The sequence below is a fragment of the Mastigoproctus giganteus genome, chromosome 10 (genome assembly GCF_048544385.1).
Source record: "Mastigoproctus giganteus isolate SK-2022 chromosome 10, ASM4854438v1, whole genome shotgun sequence".
Classification (NCBI taxonomy): Eukaryota; Metazoa; Arthropoda; class Arachnida; order Uropygi; family Thelyphonidae; genus Mastigoproctus; species Mastigoproctus giganteus.
This window is the reverse complement of record NC_143584.1, coordinates 164,614,775-164,633,645: the sequence shown is the minus strand read 5'-3', so window position 1 is coordinate 164,633,645 and position 18,871 is coordinate 164,614,775. Positions and strand designations below refer to the sequence as shown.

General features: G+C 37.5%; 1 protein-coding gene across 1 annotated transcript in view; it reads right to left on the bottom strand.

Moving 5' to 3' along the window:
* LOC150079447 (prostatic acid phosphatase-like) overlaps positions 1-18,871 on the bottom strand; it is a 193,373-nt gene that overhangs the window by 104,068 nt on the left and 70,434 nt on the right. Inside the window, exons 4-5 of the mRNA XM_090383075.1 lie at positions 8,942-9,094; positions 3,085-3,180 (exon numbers count right to left, since the gene is read on the bottom strand). Coding sequence (XP_090239201.1) covers positions 3,085-3,180; positions 8,942-9,094 — 249 coding nt within the window. The remainder of the gene's footprint in view (positions 1-3,084; positions 3,181-8,941; positions 9,095-18,871) is intronic.

Sequence of the window (18,871 nt, the reverse complement as noted above, 5' to 3'; positions counted from 1 at the left end):
TGCCATATGTCTGATTAGTTCATCTGACATCCACTTAAGCCTAAACCTTGAACAATATTTCTTAATTGGTATGTAAAGCCTAGTAGCTTCCAAGATAAGGTCTTTGAATGCTTCCCATTTTGAATTTGCTGTTGGTAACATCATCAGTTGGTCCCACTGTGTAGAATTTAAATACTGTCTCAGTCCATCTTAGTCGCCTTTACGAAAGCAATAACCCTTCTCTTTACCCCTAATGGTAGTTACCTCTTTGAGTAAATCCCACTTCGGCACACTGTGATCACTGCCACCTAGTGGTTCATTTACCTGCAGATTCTTAATGCATGAAGAATCACTACTGATAATCAAATCAAGAGTATTACTCCCTCTAGTTGCCTCCCAAACATGCTGATGTAGAAAACAATCATCCAATAAATCCACAAAAGCCTTGCTAGTGTGTGAGTGACCAGTCCCCAAATTCCAGTCAATATCTGGGAAATTAAAATCCCCCATTATAAGACTCTCTGATTTACTGGCCCACTCTATTTCCCTGTACAGTTTCTTATTATTCTCATCAGAATCATTAGGCCTATAGTACACTCCTACTCTCAATTTTGATCTCCCAATGCTTATGTCACACCAAACTGACTCGACACTGCACTGTCCAGCAATGTCGACTGGCTTCACTTCCTTGGATTTTATGTATTTCTTAACTAATAGCATAACCCCTCTTCCCTTCCTATCCTGTCTATCCTTTCTGTAGACACTGTACTCCCCAAATTCCAGTTCTGCATTCCTTATATCTGTGTGACACCACGTCTCTGAAATCCCCACAATATCTGCCTTTGATGTTTTGAGCAATACCTCAAATTCATCAAATTTATTTACTAAACTCCTAGTATACACGCAAGTATACATGCACCTGTTCTTTTTCTTAGCTACCCTAACACAACCCATGTGTTTACTTGTACCCCAATGATTCCCAGCAGTCTCTGAAATATCCTGCATCTTATTTTCCAGGCTGTGGCTCAGTCCAATAGAAGCAGTGCAAGAATCACTTTCACCTCTGCCAGTGGCTACTGTTAATCTATTAGTCCTTGTATCCCCCCCCAATCTAGCAGTTTTCCGACCCACCTAACACTGCCTCGACAGCATCAGCAAACATTCTTGCACCCTTTCTATTTAAGTGTATCCCATCCCTGTAGAAGCAATCTCTCCTGTTAACAAGTACAGTCCAGGCTGAAAAAAATTCTACCCCTTGAGCCTTGCACAATCTTTCCAGGGCCAAATTGATCGACAGGGCTCTCATCATATACTCCCTCCTATCGTGTCTGGGCAGAATTGCAGACACTTTCAAATTCAACCCTAATTCACGGCTTTTTTTCAACAGTGACCTGTACTTGTTAAGTAATTCCGCCGATATATATATATATATATCGGTTTAAACAGAACAGTGACAAAAAATATATTTTGCAATGTCTGGTGTACATGTGATAATTTTTTCACACACAAGAAAACACAAAAGATGATATTCACTTGGGCAAGAACACATTTGAAATTTCACGTTTAGAAGTTTTTTAAACTGGCAAATGGAAGGGCTAACCGTTTCAGCTTTATGTTTTATACCTATAATGTTTTTTTTTAATTCTCAGCAGAATTAATTTGCTTTTTTTAAATAATAGGCATAATAAAACAGTTTTCAAATATTTAATTTTTAATTAAAATATTAAAAAATGCATACAATAAATATTCCAATCTATTTAAAAAAGATAAAATCTTAGTATACTCCAAGCGGAATTTAAAAACCCATAAACGTTTTCCAGAAATTAAGAAGAAAATTCAGACCTGTCACGTTGTACGTTATCATTTTTGTTACAACTTGGGGAGGGGGGGAGGCTACCACCGCAAGATTAAGAAAAGCTGTGTATAAATTGAAAAAAAAAAAAAATAAAATAATCAGATTATTTAAAATGACAAAACAGTATTCGAAGTAAGTATTTCACATATAAATAAACATACCAGGAACTTGTTAATAATTTTAATATACACTTAATTTATTCAGTTCATATCTTTACAACAAAAAAATTTGTAGCATTCATTAAAATTATCCTTAAGCTTTATATAACCAAATATTCAATCTCTTTATTAGGTAGTCTTTCATTTAGTTATTTGTAAAAGCAATCAGAATTCAAAAAAATACCTCATATATCTTGTCAAAAGACCTTCCTTCATCTGACATAACTATTCTTTCAAGTTCATTCTTTGCTTCAGGGCATTTGTCATTTTTGTGAGCTTTCATCCCAAGTCGCCACCCGGGTTTTCACCCATATGTAACTTGGTTCTCATTCATGTTTCTTCTTCTAGCAGGTTATTCAAGAAAAACACAAGCCAACTGGTCAACTCAAATAAACAAAAAACAGTAAATTTAACAGCAATTTCGACCATTTGGCCTTGTGGCAGGGACGAGCCCATCACACCACGAGTTACTGTCCCCACCACGAGGAAGTAGGTTGCCACTGCTAGCTGGGCATCACCCTACTTCTTAAATAAACGACTCTAACAAACTCTAAAAAGTAACTAAAACTTACAACCAGTAAACAATTCCTTTAAATTAGAGACAGTGAGAGCGAGCATCCCTCACTCCAACACCATAGGGAGGCTAGTCTCTGGCTCTCCGCAAGTACATAGCTCCATCAGGGACAACCCCAACCGAAACAACCTGACTTCAGGCCGTGTCCAGTGAGAACAACACAAGCCGCAAGCCCAAACTGGAGCCAGGAATGTCGTTCCCGGCTCACAGTACAAACCGAAGGCATGAAGGTGTACAAATGATGACCTTTCTCAGAATTGGTCCACTGCAATTGCCAGATGGCCTCCAATTCATCATTGATCAGCCTTCATTCAAATGGTAAATCGAACATTAGAGCAGCCTGCCCCACTAGGCACAACCTGATGCCAAAAATCTGTCTACACATTCCTCTCTTGAGGGCAAACTGCAAATTATACCGAATAAACAAAGTAAACTTTATTAATCCAAATATTCAATCTTTTTATTAGGGAGTCTCTCAGTTTGTTATTTGTAAAAGCAATCAGAATTCAAAAAAATACCTCATATTTCTTGTTAAAAGACTTTCCTTCATCTGACACAACTATTCTCTTAAATTCGTTCTTTGCTTCAGGGCAGGAAGCATTAGGATTCAGGTACTTGAAAAGATAAAAGTTCAACACATGATTACTCAACTTTTATATATGTGTGTGTATATATATATATATATAATTATAGTAGCAGCCACATAAATTGCATTAATATATTTCTTAAAATGATTCATTAGAACTGGAAACTATCCCCACAGACATTAAATACTGTATTATACTGATAATCAAAATTATAAAAATAACAGCAGCACACATAAAGCTGGGATAAGTCTACAGGTCTTTTACGAAAGATTAATATTTTACTGATCTGCCATTGGTTTTAATTATCATCTTTTACCTGTCAGGAGTGTACCTAGAGGTAACATCATCCAATTCAAGGTATCAAACACAAACAATAGTTTTTACCTTGCAGTGTTATTTTGCTTGATGGCTTCTTTGTAACAATTTTCTGTCCCATAATATATAATTTTAGTGGGTTTAAATCTGCTATTTCCTTGCCATGATAAGCATTGGATATTAATGTTAGTATTGGAAAAATGATGCCTGGAAATAAAGGTTATACAGCATCAGAAAAAAAAAAAAAAAAAAAGGAAGGAAAAAACCAATCTTTTTAACCTACTTGATTTATTCCCAAATAAATATGCCTAATTCTTTTAAACTTATTCAAACTGCCCACTTCCACAACACTAAGTGAAAATTAATTCTTACAATCAATGAAGGTCAAAGGCAAATTTCCAAACATGTATTCTGCAATAATATATTTTAAATTTAAATTTAAGCCCCTTGTGTATGCAATTGTCTGAAAAAGAGTAAAGATACCACTAGCATTCAGTTTATTCAACCCTAGTAAAGCATTAAACACTTCAATCAGGTCAGCAGCACACAGATGCCTGGTTTCCAGATGCAGTGATTTAAAGAATTACAGTCTTTACAAGTATGGGCATCCTTTTCAGCCTCTAACTAATCTCACTGACTTTTCCAACAGATCTATGTCCTTCCTAAAATGAGGTAGTATAGTGTCTAAAGGTTAAACAATCAAGATTATGGTAAGAGAATCCCACCCTGTATTCAACAGTGATAGGTTGGGGGGGGGGGAAGAGAAAGAGAGAGAGACGGCCAGGAATTTGGCTCAAAATTAGACATTCAGTCCATATTGTTAAACAAACTCCTCCAAAAAACACAAGAATATCTCCTAGTTTGAATAAATTTAAGGAAGAATTATGACCACTCTATGCCTAATCCTTTTAAACTTATTGAAACTGCCCACTTCCACAATACTAGGAGGAAATTCAAACCTGCAATATTAACATTTTCATATCATTTAGAGTAGTAGTAGTAGCGGCAAGTGATGCAAGAAAGCAGTGTATGAGCTTATGCAGCATCAGCCAAAAAAATTCACACAACCATTCCCTCTAAATGTTTATCCAGTTCCTCCTTAAATTTATTTAACCCATCAACTTTCACAACGACAGATGGAAGTTTGTTCCAGCAATTACCCACCAGCTGGATAAGGGCACATTTCCCCACATATATTCTACATCTGTCTTTCCTTAATTTCAATTTATGTCCCTTAGGTACATAATCTGAACAAGTGCAAGAATTCCATCAGAATTCAGTATGCTCAACACATTCAAGGCCTTATACACCTCAATCAGATCACTGCATGGGGGCCAAGTCTCCAGCCATTGCAATTTGCAGAACTTAAGCCTCGCTTGGTAAGAAGATCCCTTCATTCCCCTCACCAATCTTGTTGCCCTTCTCTGTACACGCTCAAACAAATCTACATCCTTCCTAAAATGAGGCCTCCAGACCTGTACGCAGTACTCAAGGCATGGCCTGACCATTGCTTTATACAGAGGGACAATCACCTCCTTTTCCCTGCTAGCAAAATTCCTATATATCATTGACAAAACCCTATGACCTGTCTTGGCAGCCTGTCTGCATTGCTCAGCATTAGCATTAGTAGAAGCATTTGATGCAAGAAAGCAAGCTTATGCAGCATCAGCCAAAAAAAAAAAAAATAAATAAATAAAAAAAATAACCACTTCCACTTCACCCCTCTGTTCGTTCAAAATACCTGTCCAGCTGAGCCTTAAACTTATTCAGGCCATCAACTTCCACGACAAGGGATGGAAGTCTGTTCCACCAACCAAAACTGCATATCTGACTGCACAATTACTCCCACGTCTTTTTCATTTTCTACCACCTTAAGTGTAGTACCACACAGTTGGTACGTTTCTCTGGGGTTACTTCTACCTATATGCAGTACTTTGCATTTGTCAAGGTTAAACTTCAGTTGCCACTTCTCAGCCCATCTGCCCAAATTTTCTAGATCCTGTTGTAGTAGCACACTACCATTACTGTCATTAACAACCCTGCCAACTTTTGTATCATCTGCAAACTTCGACACTAAGCCTGATATACCTTCATCAATATCACTGATAAATATACAAAACAGTGGACCCAACACCGAACCCTATGGGACTCCACTAATAACATTAGTCCATGAAGAGCAGCATCCAATGATTACCACCCTCTGTCTTCTCCCACTCAACCATTCTTTTATCCATTGTAGCAATTTACCCTTAATACCATTCTGCTCCAATTTGTACAGTAGTCTTCCATGCACAACAGTGTCAAAAGCTTTCCTGAAATCCAAGTATATGATATTAAAATTAATTTTTGCATCCAGTTCCTTTGTAACCAGATCATAATAACCAATCAAGTTTGTCAGACAAGACTTTCCCTTAACAAACCCATGCTGTGTCTGAATTATTACTGCAGTCTTGTCTAGATGATCCTGCAATGCATCTTTAACCAGTGACTCCATTATTTTACCTGGAACAGAAGTTAAACTAACTGGTCTGTAATTACTCATGTCACCCTTTAATCGCCCTTTGTGAATTGGGGATACATTTGCACATCTCCAGCCCATGCAGACCTCCCAAGTACAAGGATACTCTCATAATTATGGCTAAGGGTTTTCTTGGTTCCTTTGCTGCCTCCTTTAATAAACTGGATAGATCCCATCCACCCCAGTTGCTTTTCTTAAGTTTAACTTCAACAATATCTCCCCCTCTGCTCTCAGTTATTACAAAATCATTAAGCACCCTGCTACAATTTGATAACCTTCTGGCATTTTCAATCCTTAATAACTCCTCGTGTGAATGTAGATGCAAAATACACATTCAGTTTGTTTGCTATCTGAGCAGGATCATCAACAGTCGAACCATCAATATCAAGTGGGCCAATCTGATTCATCCCCTTCCTTTTAGAGTTTATATAAGTAAAGAAATCCTTGCTGTTTTTCTTAGCATCCTTTGCCAAAGATTTCTTGTAATCTACCTTCGCTTGCCTAATCTCCTTTGTGACTTGATTACAGACTAGATTCTATCTGCGATAGGCTTCTGTTTTGCCTGATAATTTATATGCATCCCATGCATTTTTTTTCTCTGTCATGAGTCTCATTAGTTCATTTGATAACCATTTAGGCCAAAACTTTGAACAGTATTTCTTAGTTGGTATGAAAAGCCTAGTAACATCCAAGATTAATTCTTTGAATGCTTCTTATTTTGAATTTGCTGTTGGTAACATCATCAGTTGGTCCACACTGTACAGGATTTAAAAACTGTCTGAGACCACTGTGGTCACCTTTACAGAAGCAAAAACCCTTCTTTTTACTTCTAATTATATCTTTAAGTAAATCCCGCACGAGTACACTGTGATCATTGCCGCCTAGTGGTTCCTTTTTCTGCAAATTCTTATTGCATGAATGATCACTGCTGATAACCAGATCAAGAGTATTACCCTCTCTGGTTGCCTCTCAAACATGCTGCTGCTACAGAAAACAATCATCCAATAAATCCACAAAAGTCTTACTAGTGTGTGAGTGACCAATCCACAAGTTCCAGTCAATATCTGGGAAGTTAAAATCCCCCATTATAAGACATTCTGATTTACTAGCCCACTCTATTTCTCTGTACAATTGTTCATTTTACTCATTTGAGTCATTAGGCCTATACACACTCCTACTCTTATTTTTGCTTTCGCAGTGCTTATGTCACACCAAACTGACTCAACAGTGCACTGTTCATCTATATAAACTGGATGCACTTCTTTTGATTTTATGTTTTTCTTAATTAACAGCATAACACCTCCTCCCTTCCTATCTTGTCTATCCTTTCTGTACACATTGTACTCCCCAAATTCCAATTCTGCATTGCTAATATCTGTGTGACACCACATCTCTGATATCCCAACACTATCTGCCTCTGATGTCTTGACCAACACTTCAAATTCATCAAATTTATTTACTATACTTCTAGCAATGGTATACATGCAAGTATACGTATACAAGTGTGCATATCCTGAAGCAATTAAGTGACCTAGTCAATAGATCAAGAACTTAACCAGCATTATTTAATCTAAAAGCCTAACCAAGGTAGGATTTTTTGAGGACAGGTGATAAAATTCACTAAAAGCGTGAAAAATTAAAGCATGAAAATATCATATCCTGTCTGTGATATTTTCACTCTTGCAGTGAAAGAACCTCACCTCATTTAATCTCTTTAGAAACCTCAGGGGTAGGATTAAACCACAGGATTCTAATCCTATCATGCTGAAGAGTCAACTGGTGCTGGTTGGAAGTGGGGATAGCAAAAAAATAATAAAAATAAAACTGATATATTGATCAGATATGATAACTGAAAACTATATATCAGTATATTGAAAATTTATTTATTTTGCTGGTTAAATCAGATATGATAACTGAAAACTATATATCAGTATATTGAAAATTTATTTATTTTGCTGGTTAAATCAGATATGATAACTGAAAACTATATATCAGTATACTGAAAATTTATTTATTTTGCTGGTTAAATCAGATATGATAACTGAAAACTATATATCAGTATATTGAAAATTTATTTATTTTGCTGGTTAAATCAGATATGATAACTGAAAACTATATATCAGTATACTGAAAATTTATTTATTTTGCTGGTTAAATCAGATATGATAACTGATAACTATATATCAGTATATTGAAAATTTATTTATTTTGCTGGTTAAGTTCTGACCAACATATAAGGTCACTTAATTGCTTCAGGGTATGTGAATGGTAATTGGTACAAAGATGTTAATCACAAGTGTTAATCACAGGTGGCCTTTATAGACAACTGTTAAGAAGAGATGGGCAGATGACGCTGGATTTTTTTTTTTTTTTTTTTTTTAAGCTGGTGCTGAATAAGCTATCTTCTTTGTATCATTTGCCACTATTAATACTATATTACTAATAGATAAATTATTAGTTTTTCTATGATAATTTTTATTAATTAACAAATTGAGTTTGCCGTCTTTTAAAAAATAAACATTCAAACATCTTTATATACATATCCTCAAGCATAAATATAACAGTAAAAGTTGAAGTTAAGGATCACAATAGATATGCTAAGTGATTTGGAAAGATCACAGCAAATGTGTGAGCTAATTTTAAGTCTTGGCATAAAAATGTTTGTGAACCTGGTATAAAGAATAAAACTTATATAAATATAATTATTCTATTAAGGAATAATTACAGAGGAATTCCTATTTGCAAATCGTTTACAATAATAAACAATTTACAGTATTTAAAAGAAAAAAAATCATTAAAATTACAGTATAAATATCTGTGATTTCATCAATTAAAACCACAATTTTTGTAAAAATAGATTTATATAACTAAGGTTGAACTTATAGACATTTCCTTTAATATATATATACAAAAAAAAAAAAACATCAAAGATACCAATTATATATAAAATTTAACCTTATCATCTGCTTCAGGAATTGTATGAACTGGAATGGGCTGCCACTTCATATCTGGATTCCATTCCCATTCCTCAACTGCAGTAAACAACCCGGCCAAGTTACTCTGTGCACTTTCTATGCACCTGTCCACATCAGAGCTATAACTATTAACCTATAAATAAATTATAAATTTTAAATGGGTAATGATCGAAGAAGTTTCAAAATGAGTTTTATATAGCAAAAACTTTTAAAAATATCATTCTGACATAAAAAGAAAAGAAAAAAAAAAAGAATTCAATAAGAAAATAAAAATAACTGAAAGTAGTTTGTTTCTAAAGCACACCGTGTGAGGGAGTTGGAAATTTTTTTTAAAAAATAATATAGAAGCTAGTTTACACATATAAAATAAAATTTTAGTCTATTCATAGTTACTTCATATATAATTTTGAATTTATAATAAGTTTTGCATATAGAGTACTGCTGTAAGAATGCTCGGGTTCTCGGAGAAACTCTCGCTCAGAGTACTGCTCAAAGAACCCTCAGGTCCTTGAGGTTGTCACAGACATTCTCTCAGATATGCCAGACAAGCTGTACTTGCTACCTGGGAGTCTAAAACACTGATGGAATTGATATTCGAGTGACACTCAAGTCAAGTGGACCCGATTTCAGTGAAGTCCGGACTATCTGTGACAGCCAAATCCTCTGCTTGCACTTTCACGATGGTGGGACTGTTAGTAATCCTAGGTATAACCCCCATGCACAAGCACACTATGGGTGACCACCCAGGTGTGAACCAATGTACGCAGAGGTCAAGGTGTAGTGCCCACACCACATGGATGAATGCCGCCCCTCTGTGTTACCAGGCAATACTAGGTGGTAGATGACTCTCATCAACCAGTGCAATACCACCACTTTGCTTATTGAAGGCTTGAAGTGGTGGAACCCATGTTTAGTCTCCAGAGCTAAGTTCCGGCTAACCCTTCCCCATCTCTTTCATCATGCAATATGACTGATGACTTTTGAGGTTATGATGGACATCACGGCAAGGTCCAATCTTCCTTACATTTCAAGAGTACAGCTTTAAAATGGTGTTCGCAGGCCGGCCGCTAGTTAGTTAGTACACCGGACCGAATCTACTGGTAACTCTTTAGGAGGCATCCAGATCAGCTAGTGTATAATCTTGCTACCTCTACTCTGCCAGATACAGCATGTCCCTTCCATTTTTTCTTACTATTGAATATACCATGAATTGTCAAATTAATAGAGTAAGCTTATCTGCGAAAAGATCGAAACCTCCCAAACACTTCCTAGTTCATTCCACAAATATACGTGATCTCAATTCTAATCTCAATGATATCCATTTCCACTCGCAGTCTGCTAAACTCCATGTACTTTTTCTGAGAGAATCTCAGTTATCGGTTGATTCAACTACTGCTCATCTCAGTTGACGAAATTATTTCTGTACGATTCCTTTCCCCTCAAAGGGTACGATACGTGTGCATATGTCCATTCCGATATTCCCTGTCAGAGACTTGGTAATTTGGAATCTCCTCTTTTTGACCTTCTCTGGCTTAAAATCTCTCTACTTCATTGTGTCAAATTCATCTGTTGTCTCTGCCATTCTCCCAACTCCCCTAATCACTTGGGGCTCTTCGACTTCTTCTCTTTGCAATTTGAATTTCTCCAGTTCAACTTTCCTAACAGTGAGGTAATTTTCCTTGGTGATTTTAATGTTCACAACTCCAGCTGGCTTCCGTTTTCTAGTCACACTGACCCAGCAGGTCGAGATGCTGAGTCTTTTGCAATTACTAATGACCTTGCACAGATTGTTCATTTACCTACAAGAACACCGGACAATCCTAATCATACAGCCAACACGCTTGATCTTTTTCTCAAAAACAACCCTTCTATGTACACGGTCGAAGTGAGAGGTCCTTTAGGCTCCTCAGATCACAACTTGGTGATTGTCTCTTCTCCAATGGAGCCTTTATCTCATGGTTATTCCCAACCTCGTCGTGTTTGGCATTACAAAAATGCAAAATAGAATGACCTGCGAGATTTCTTTTCTTCTTTTCCTTGGTCGGACTACTGTTTCAAAACTTCTGATGTCAACATTTGCTCAGATCGTGTCAGTGAAATTATTCTTGTAGGAATGGAATCCTTTATCCCACATACCACTTTAAAATCTCATCTTTTATCAAAACCTTGGTTTTCCAATAAATGTGCTAAGGCCGTTCAGGAGAAGAGTGTTGCATATCGTAATTGGCTCGTTTCCAATTCTTCAGTTTCATTTTCTGCCTACACCAAAGCTCACAACAATTGTAAAACAGTTATTAATGAGTCCAAACTAGATTTTGAACAGGCTAAGAGTAGAAAACTTGCTTCTTGCCCTAATGGCAGTCGAGCATTCTGGTCTCTTGCCAAAGCTATTGACAGCAACTTTTTCCCACCTCTGTCAAAACCAGATGGTTCTGCTGTCACTTTGGCCAAGGATAAAGCTGACCTGCCAGCATCCCATTTTTCTTTCAACTCATGTATTAATGATCTTGGTAAAACACCTCCCATCATTCCCAACAAGTTCCATTCAATGCCTCCTGTGGTCTTCCATCAAAAGGATGTCAGAAGGATTTTGACGAATCTTGATGCTAAGAAAGTTCCAGGTCCTGATGGTATTTCTCCGCTTGTTCTCAAAACTTGTGCTCATGAACTTACTCCTGTTCTTAACCACCTTTTTTCACTTTCTTATTCCAAAGGTGTTTTTCCTTCTGCTTGGAAATTTGCTCATATCCAGCCAGTTCCTAAAAAGGGTGACAAATCCCTCCTTTTCAATTCACCTTTCCATCCCCTCCAACACTTTGTCTAGTTCCTCCTCCTGCAATTTATTCAAATTATTCACTTCCACAGCATCAGATGGAAGTTTGTTCTAGCAAACAACCACCCAATGGCTAAAGGCAAACTTCCACACATCTATTCTTTACCCATCCTTCCTCAATTTATATTTATGCCATCTCATCTGCATAGTCTGAACACGAGGAAGAATCCCATCAGCATTGGGATTCTTCCTCGAATCATTTCAATCAAAGCCTTAAACATCTGAATCAGATTGCTTCCATGTGCCTAGTCTGCAATTTACAGAACTGAAGCTTTTCTTAATAAGGGCAATCTTTTTTACCCTTGACCAATCTCATTGCCCCTCTCTGTATCCACTCCAGCAGCTCTACATCCTTCCTAAAATGGCACCTCCAGACCTGTATGCACTACTCAAGATGGGACCTGACCATTATCTTGTACAATGGAATAATCACCTCATTATCCCTGCTAGCAAAATTCCTGTATATCATCGACAAAACCCCATGAGCTGTTCTGGCAGCCTGCCTGCACCATTTGGAAAACTTCATATCTGACTGCACAATTTCCCCCGTCTTTTTCTTTCTCTACTATCCTGAGTGTAAAACTACACAGTTGATAAGTTACTCTGGGGTTACTGCTACCCATGTGCAGTATCTTGATTTGTCAATGTTAAACTTCAACTGCCATTTCTCAGCCCGTCGACCCAATTTTCCTATTTCTTGTCACAGTGGCATACCGTCATTATCATCTACAAACTTAGACATTAAGCCTGATAAACCATCATCAATATCATTACTTAAATACAGTTCCTTTATTACTGCATCATAGTATCCAGTCAAATTGGTCAGACAACGTTTCCCCTTAACAAACCTATGCTGACTGAGTATAATTGCATTATTATCTAGATGGTCCTAAATTACTTCTTTAACCAGTGACTCCATTATTTCTTTGGAACAGAAATGAAGCTAACAGGTTTGTAATTAATTATGTCACCCATTATTCCCTTTTGTGAATTAGAAATACAGTTGCACATCTGTAGTCCATGGGTAATTTCCCTGAATCCAAGAATGCTCTCATAATTATGGCCAAAGGTTTGCTGACCTCCCTTAATATAACTGGATAGATCCCATCTACCTCAGGTGCCTTTCTTATGTTTAACTTCAACAATTTCTCTTCTATTTTCTTTTCAGTTATTACAAAATCATTTAGCTCCCTGTTACAGTTTGACAAACTTCTGGCATCCACTTCCCTAAAGAATTTCTCATGTGTGAATGTAGATGCAAAATACTCATTCAGTTTGTCTGCAACCTGAGCAGGATCATGAACAGTTGATCCATTGATATCAAGTAGACTTATATCATTGATCCCTTTTCTTCAAGTGTTTACATAAGAAAAGATGTTTTTGCTATCTTTCTTTGCATCCTTTGCCAAAGATTTCTCATAATCTGCCTTAGCTTGCCTAATGTCCTTAGTAACTTAATTGCAGAATAGTTTATATCTACCATAGGTTCTGTATCACCTGATAATTAATATGCATGCCATGCATTTTTTTCTCAGCAATGAGTCTGATTAGTTCATCTAACATCCTAAATGGGTTAAATGGGTATTAGATCCATCCTAAATGGTCTAAGCCTTGAATGGTATTTCGCAGTTGGTAGAAGTCCAGTAACTTCTATGATTATTTTCTTGAATGCTTCCCATTTAGAGTTTGCTGACAGTAACATCATCAGTTGGTCCCACTGCACATAATTTGAAAACTGTCTGAGACCACTACAATCACCATTACAAAAGCAAAAACCCTTCCTTTTACTCTTGATGTTAATTGTATCTTTAAGCAAATCCGACATCAATACACTGTGATCACTGTCACCTAGTGATTCTTTTATACGCAGATTTTTAATGCATGAATAATGACTGCTGATAATCAGATCAAGAGTATTCCTCTCTTTTGTTTCCTCTCTAACATGCTGCTGTAGAAAACAGTCATCCAATAATTCCACAAAAGCCTTACTAGTCTGTTAGTGACCAACCCACAAGTTCCAGTCAATATCTGGACAGATATTGACTGGACAGTTTATCATTGTACTCATCAGTCATTAGGCCTATAACACCCTCCTACTTTCATTTTTGCTTTCCCAGTGCTATGTCACACCAAACTGACTCAATATTGAACTAGCCACCCATGTTAACTGGATGCACTGCCTTAGATTTTAACTATGAGCATAAACCCTCCCTCCTATCTTGTCTGCCCTTTCTGTACTTAGTACAGTTACAAGAATCGTTACTACTGTAAAGATAACCCGGACACATATGGACACTCACCAACAATGACAAAGACCAAAGCATGATGCCAAGCCGAAGAATCCTGATCAGAACCAATGGGTTTCACTGTCTTAACTCTATTTTTTTCAAGGAATGCCTCTCTCTTCCATCCCCTATTCCTAAAACTTTACCCCTCCCTGACACCTGACTTCTCCCACTAACATACAATCTTCCTTTCACTTTTTTTTTTTCTGGACACCCCAGGGGAGCTCCTCTCTGGGGGAACCTCTTCCTGGGCGTAATGTCAGTGCAATGTGGACCCTGATGCACCTCCACAAGGTGAAAGATGGGAGCCAGGGGGCAGCAAACAAACTCATTCTATGCTCATGTCTGCAAAGACACCAGAAAGCAGATAAGTAACATTCAGCAGAACAAACACACCACCCCATACACCCACAATTACAACACTGCCCACATTGGCACATACCTCTTTTTTTTTTTTTTTTTTATGAAAACCCCAAACACGAAAGGTATCAAAACCTATAGTACTTAGTACCATGCATGGGTTGAAGGAGAAGTATGGGGGGAGGGGGATGCCGGAAACTTTGCTCTAGAGACTAAACATGGGTTTCACCACTTCAAGCCTCTAATAAGCAGAGTGGGGGTATTTCACCGGTTGATGAAAGTCATCTACCACCTACCCCTTTACTCCTGATAAATACAATCAGAGGTAAAGGGAGAGTTTTTGCTTTCGTAAAGGTGGCTATGGTTGTCTGAGACAGTTTTTAAATTCTATATGGTGGGACCACCACTTGATGATGTTATCAGCAACAAATTCAAAATGGGAAGCATTCAAAGAATTAACCTTGGAAGCTACTAGGCTTTTCATACTAACTAAAAAATATTGTTCAAGGTTTAGGCCTAAATGGATGTTAGATTAACTAATGACACATGTGGCAGAGAAGAAAAATGCATGGGATACACATAAATTAACAGGCGACACGGAAGCCTATGAGGCCTGATGAAGCCAAGTGATCAGGAGCACGAGTGTAGTAGCACACGCTCTTTGAGTGGACCGGGATTTAAGCCTGTGACTGCTAAAAATAAAATTAACATTTGTATTGATTGATTTATTGTAAACTCCACTAACCTGGTAGTCATCCAGGAGTATAAACCAGAACTTTTTTTTTTTTTTTTTTTTTTTTATAGATATAAGCTGGTCTGTAACCAAGTCACAAAGGAGCTTAGGCAGGCAAAGGCAGATTATGAGAGATTTTTGGCAAAGGAATCAAAGAAAAACAGCAAAGAGTTCTTTACCTTTGTAAACTGTAGAAGGAAGAGGATGAATCAGATTGGACCACTTGATATCGACGGTTCAACTATTGATGATTCTGCTCAGTTAGTTGACAAACTAAATAAGTATTTTGCATCTACATTCACACATGAGGAGTTATTAAGGGAGGGGAATGCCAGAGGTGTATTAAACTCTGGCAGAAAGTTAGATGATTTTGTAATAACTGATAGCAAAATGGAGGAGAAATTGTTGAAGATAAACATAACAAAGGCATCTGGGGTGGATGGGATCTATCCAGTTATATTAAAGGAGGCAGTAAAGGAAGTAAGCAAACCCTTAGCCATAATTATGAGAGCTTCCTTGGACTCAGAGGAGGTACCCATGGACTGGAGATGTGCAAATGTGACCCCAATTTACAAAGGAGGATCAAAGGGTGACAAGTAATTACAGTCCTGTTAGTTTAAGTTCTGTTACAGGGAAATTAATGTAGGCACTGGTTGAAGAAGCGCAGGATCATCTAGACAAGACTTCAGTTACAGCTCAGACACAGCATGGGTTTGTTAAGGGGAACTGCTATCTGACTAATTTGATTGGATACTATGATGTGGTCACAAAGGAACTAGATACAAAGAATAATTTCGATATCGTATATTTGCATCTTAGAAAGACTTTCGATACTGTTGCACATGGAAGACTGCTGCACAAATTGGAGAAGTGTGGCACTGGAGGAAAATTGCTGCTATGGATAAAGGGATGATTGAGTGAGAGAAGACAGAGTGGTGATCAATGGACACTGCTCTTCGTGGACTAATGTTATTAGTGGAGTCCCCCAGGGTTCCATGTTGGGTCCATTGTTGTTTTCTGTATTTATTAATGATATTGATGATGGTGTATCAGGCATAATGTCTAAGTTGGCAGACGATACAAAGGTTGGCAGGGTTGTTAATGACACTAATGATAGTATGCTGCTGGATCTAGAAAAGTTTAGCAGATGGGCTGAGTGGTGCAACTGAAGCTTAACATTGACAAATGTAAAGTACTGCATGTGGGAAGCAGTAACCCTAGAGTAATGTCTCAACTGTGTATTACTACACTGACAGTGTTAGTTGTCTGACTGCACCAGGGATTCTCTACCACTGTCAGTGTAATATGCAGAGAGGGGGGTTCCCCCCCCCTCTGCATATTACACTGACAGTGGTAGAGAATGTAAAGGCCCTGGGAATAATTGTGCAGTCAGATATGAAGTTTTCTGGTGAGTGCCTATGGTCTGCAAGAGTAAGTCATGGTGTCTTGTCAATGATATACAGGAATTTTTCTATATATAGGGATAAGGAGGTGATTATCCCCTTGTATAAAGGCAATGGTCAGGCCATACTTTGAGTACTATATACAGGTCTTGAGGCCTCATTTTAAGAAGAATGTAGAGCTGCTGGAATGAGTACAGAGAAGAGCAACAAGATTAGTGAATGGAACAAACGGTTGCTCTTATTAACAAAGGCTTAAGTTTTGCAAATTACAGTGACTGGAGACTAGGCACCTGCGACGTGATCTGATTGAGGTGTATAAGGCCTTGAATGGTTTGAGCATGATCAATGCTGATGGAATTCTTCCTCCTGCTTAGAATAATTGCCTGAGAGCTCATAAATTCAAATTGAAGAAAAACAGTTGTAGGATAGATGTGCGGAAGTTTGCCTTTAGCTAGTGGGTGGTTGATTGCTGGTACAAAATTCCATCTGTCGTAGAAGTTGATAGCTTAAATCGATTCAAGGCTGAACTAGACAAACATTTGGAGTGAGTGGATGGGTGAAATGAGAAGGGTTTTATTTTTTGCCTGATGCTGTATAAGCTTGCTTTCTTGCATCATATACCTTTACTAATGCTAATTTTAGATTGCTTTAAATTATCAGTACAAAGTCTATTTACACATTTGATTTTTCAATATTGTATAACAGTCTATATTCACAATCACTTGCACCAATTTCTTTGAATGCACTCCTCAGGACCACTATAGCTTCGCGAGTTTGCTGTTTTGTAACTGGAATTCATTTGGGTTCATCTTCATTTTACTCCTCCTCGGCGAAATTATCAGTAACTGACTGGGCAATTCAATTTCTTCACCTGTTAAAGCTGTAGTAACTTGTAGAGAACCATCTATGTCCACCCAATCATTAAACTCTTGTTCACCCTTGTCTTCAGGCTTTTCAACGTGACTGACATCGTGATTTAGTTGACCATCATGATTAATTAATCCACATTTTTTGAAACAATTCTAATGAAGGTTTCAGAAACTACATTCTAGGCACTTGTTGTCATATGAAGCTCTGGATCACTTAAGTCACATTTATAAATAACAGAAAATTTTATAATATTGTGAAGCATTACACTTCCCATCTGGCTTCTTCATAATGCCACCTGGATGGCAAAATTTTCTGGTGAGAACACTGAGGTGCATGCATACTTACATGTACACTAATGCTAGAAGTACAGTAAATAAATTTGATGAATTTAAAGTGCTCGTCAAGAACAGTTCTAGAACAGTTATCTATTTCGTGATATTGGATGATGTTCTCAAACCCTGGATATATCTACCAGGGGCAAAATTTGATGTTGTAGAGCAAATATAATCTTTTAAGGGCAAAAAGGGTGATATTGTTGTACATGTTAGCACTAATGACATTAGGAGTAGGAGATCTGCAGATTTACTTAAGAAGTACTGGTCAATGTTGGAAAAAAGTCATGAGTTAGGATTAAATTTGAAAGTGCTTGCACTTCTGTCAAGGCACGATAGGAGTATGCGATGAGAGCCTTGTCAGTCAATTTTCCCTGGAGGGATTGTGCAAGACACTTAGGGTAGAATTTTTCTCAGTGTGGCCTTTGCTTGTAAACAGGCGAGACTGCTTCTACAGGGATAGGATACGCTTAAATAGAAGGGGTGCAGTAGTGTTTGCTAATGCTATCAAGGCAGCATTAGATAGGTCAGAAAACTGCTAGCTTGTGGAGATTCACAGGCAGAGGTGAAGGTGATTCTTGCACTTCTTCTACTAGAATGAGCAGCAGCGTTGAGGGCAGGGTACTGGAGGTTTCGGGGACTGATGGCAGTCATCATGAAACAAATATATACAGGGCTGTGTTAGGGTAACTAAGAATAAGAATAGGTGCAGTGTTCTTCCCAAGACCTAACGAATGGGCGCACCGCTCAGTGAATTTAACTGACCACCCGGGTAAAATTTAAGTGATTCTTGTGGTACCATATGGTACTGTTCACTGATCTCGCTTATTATTAATTCAAGCACACTATGCGATCAAGTTCAATGCAACAGGAGCATATAATGTTAAATTATGCAATTAATTTTTGCTCTGGATCACTTAAGTCACATTTATAAATAACAGAAAATTTTATAATATTGGAAAGCATTACACTTTCCACCTGGCTAATTCATAATGCCACCTGGATGGCAAAAAATTCTGGGGAAAAAACTGAGGTGCATGTACACCAATGCTAGAAGTATAATAAATAAATTTGAAGTGCTGGTCAAGACATCA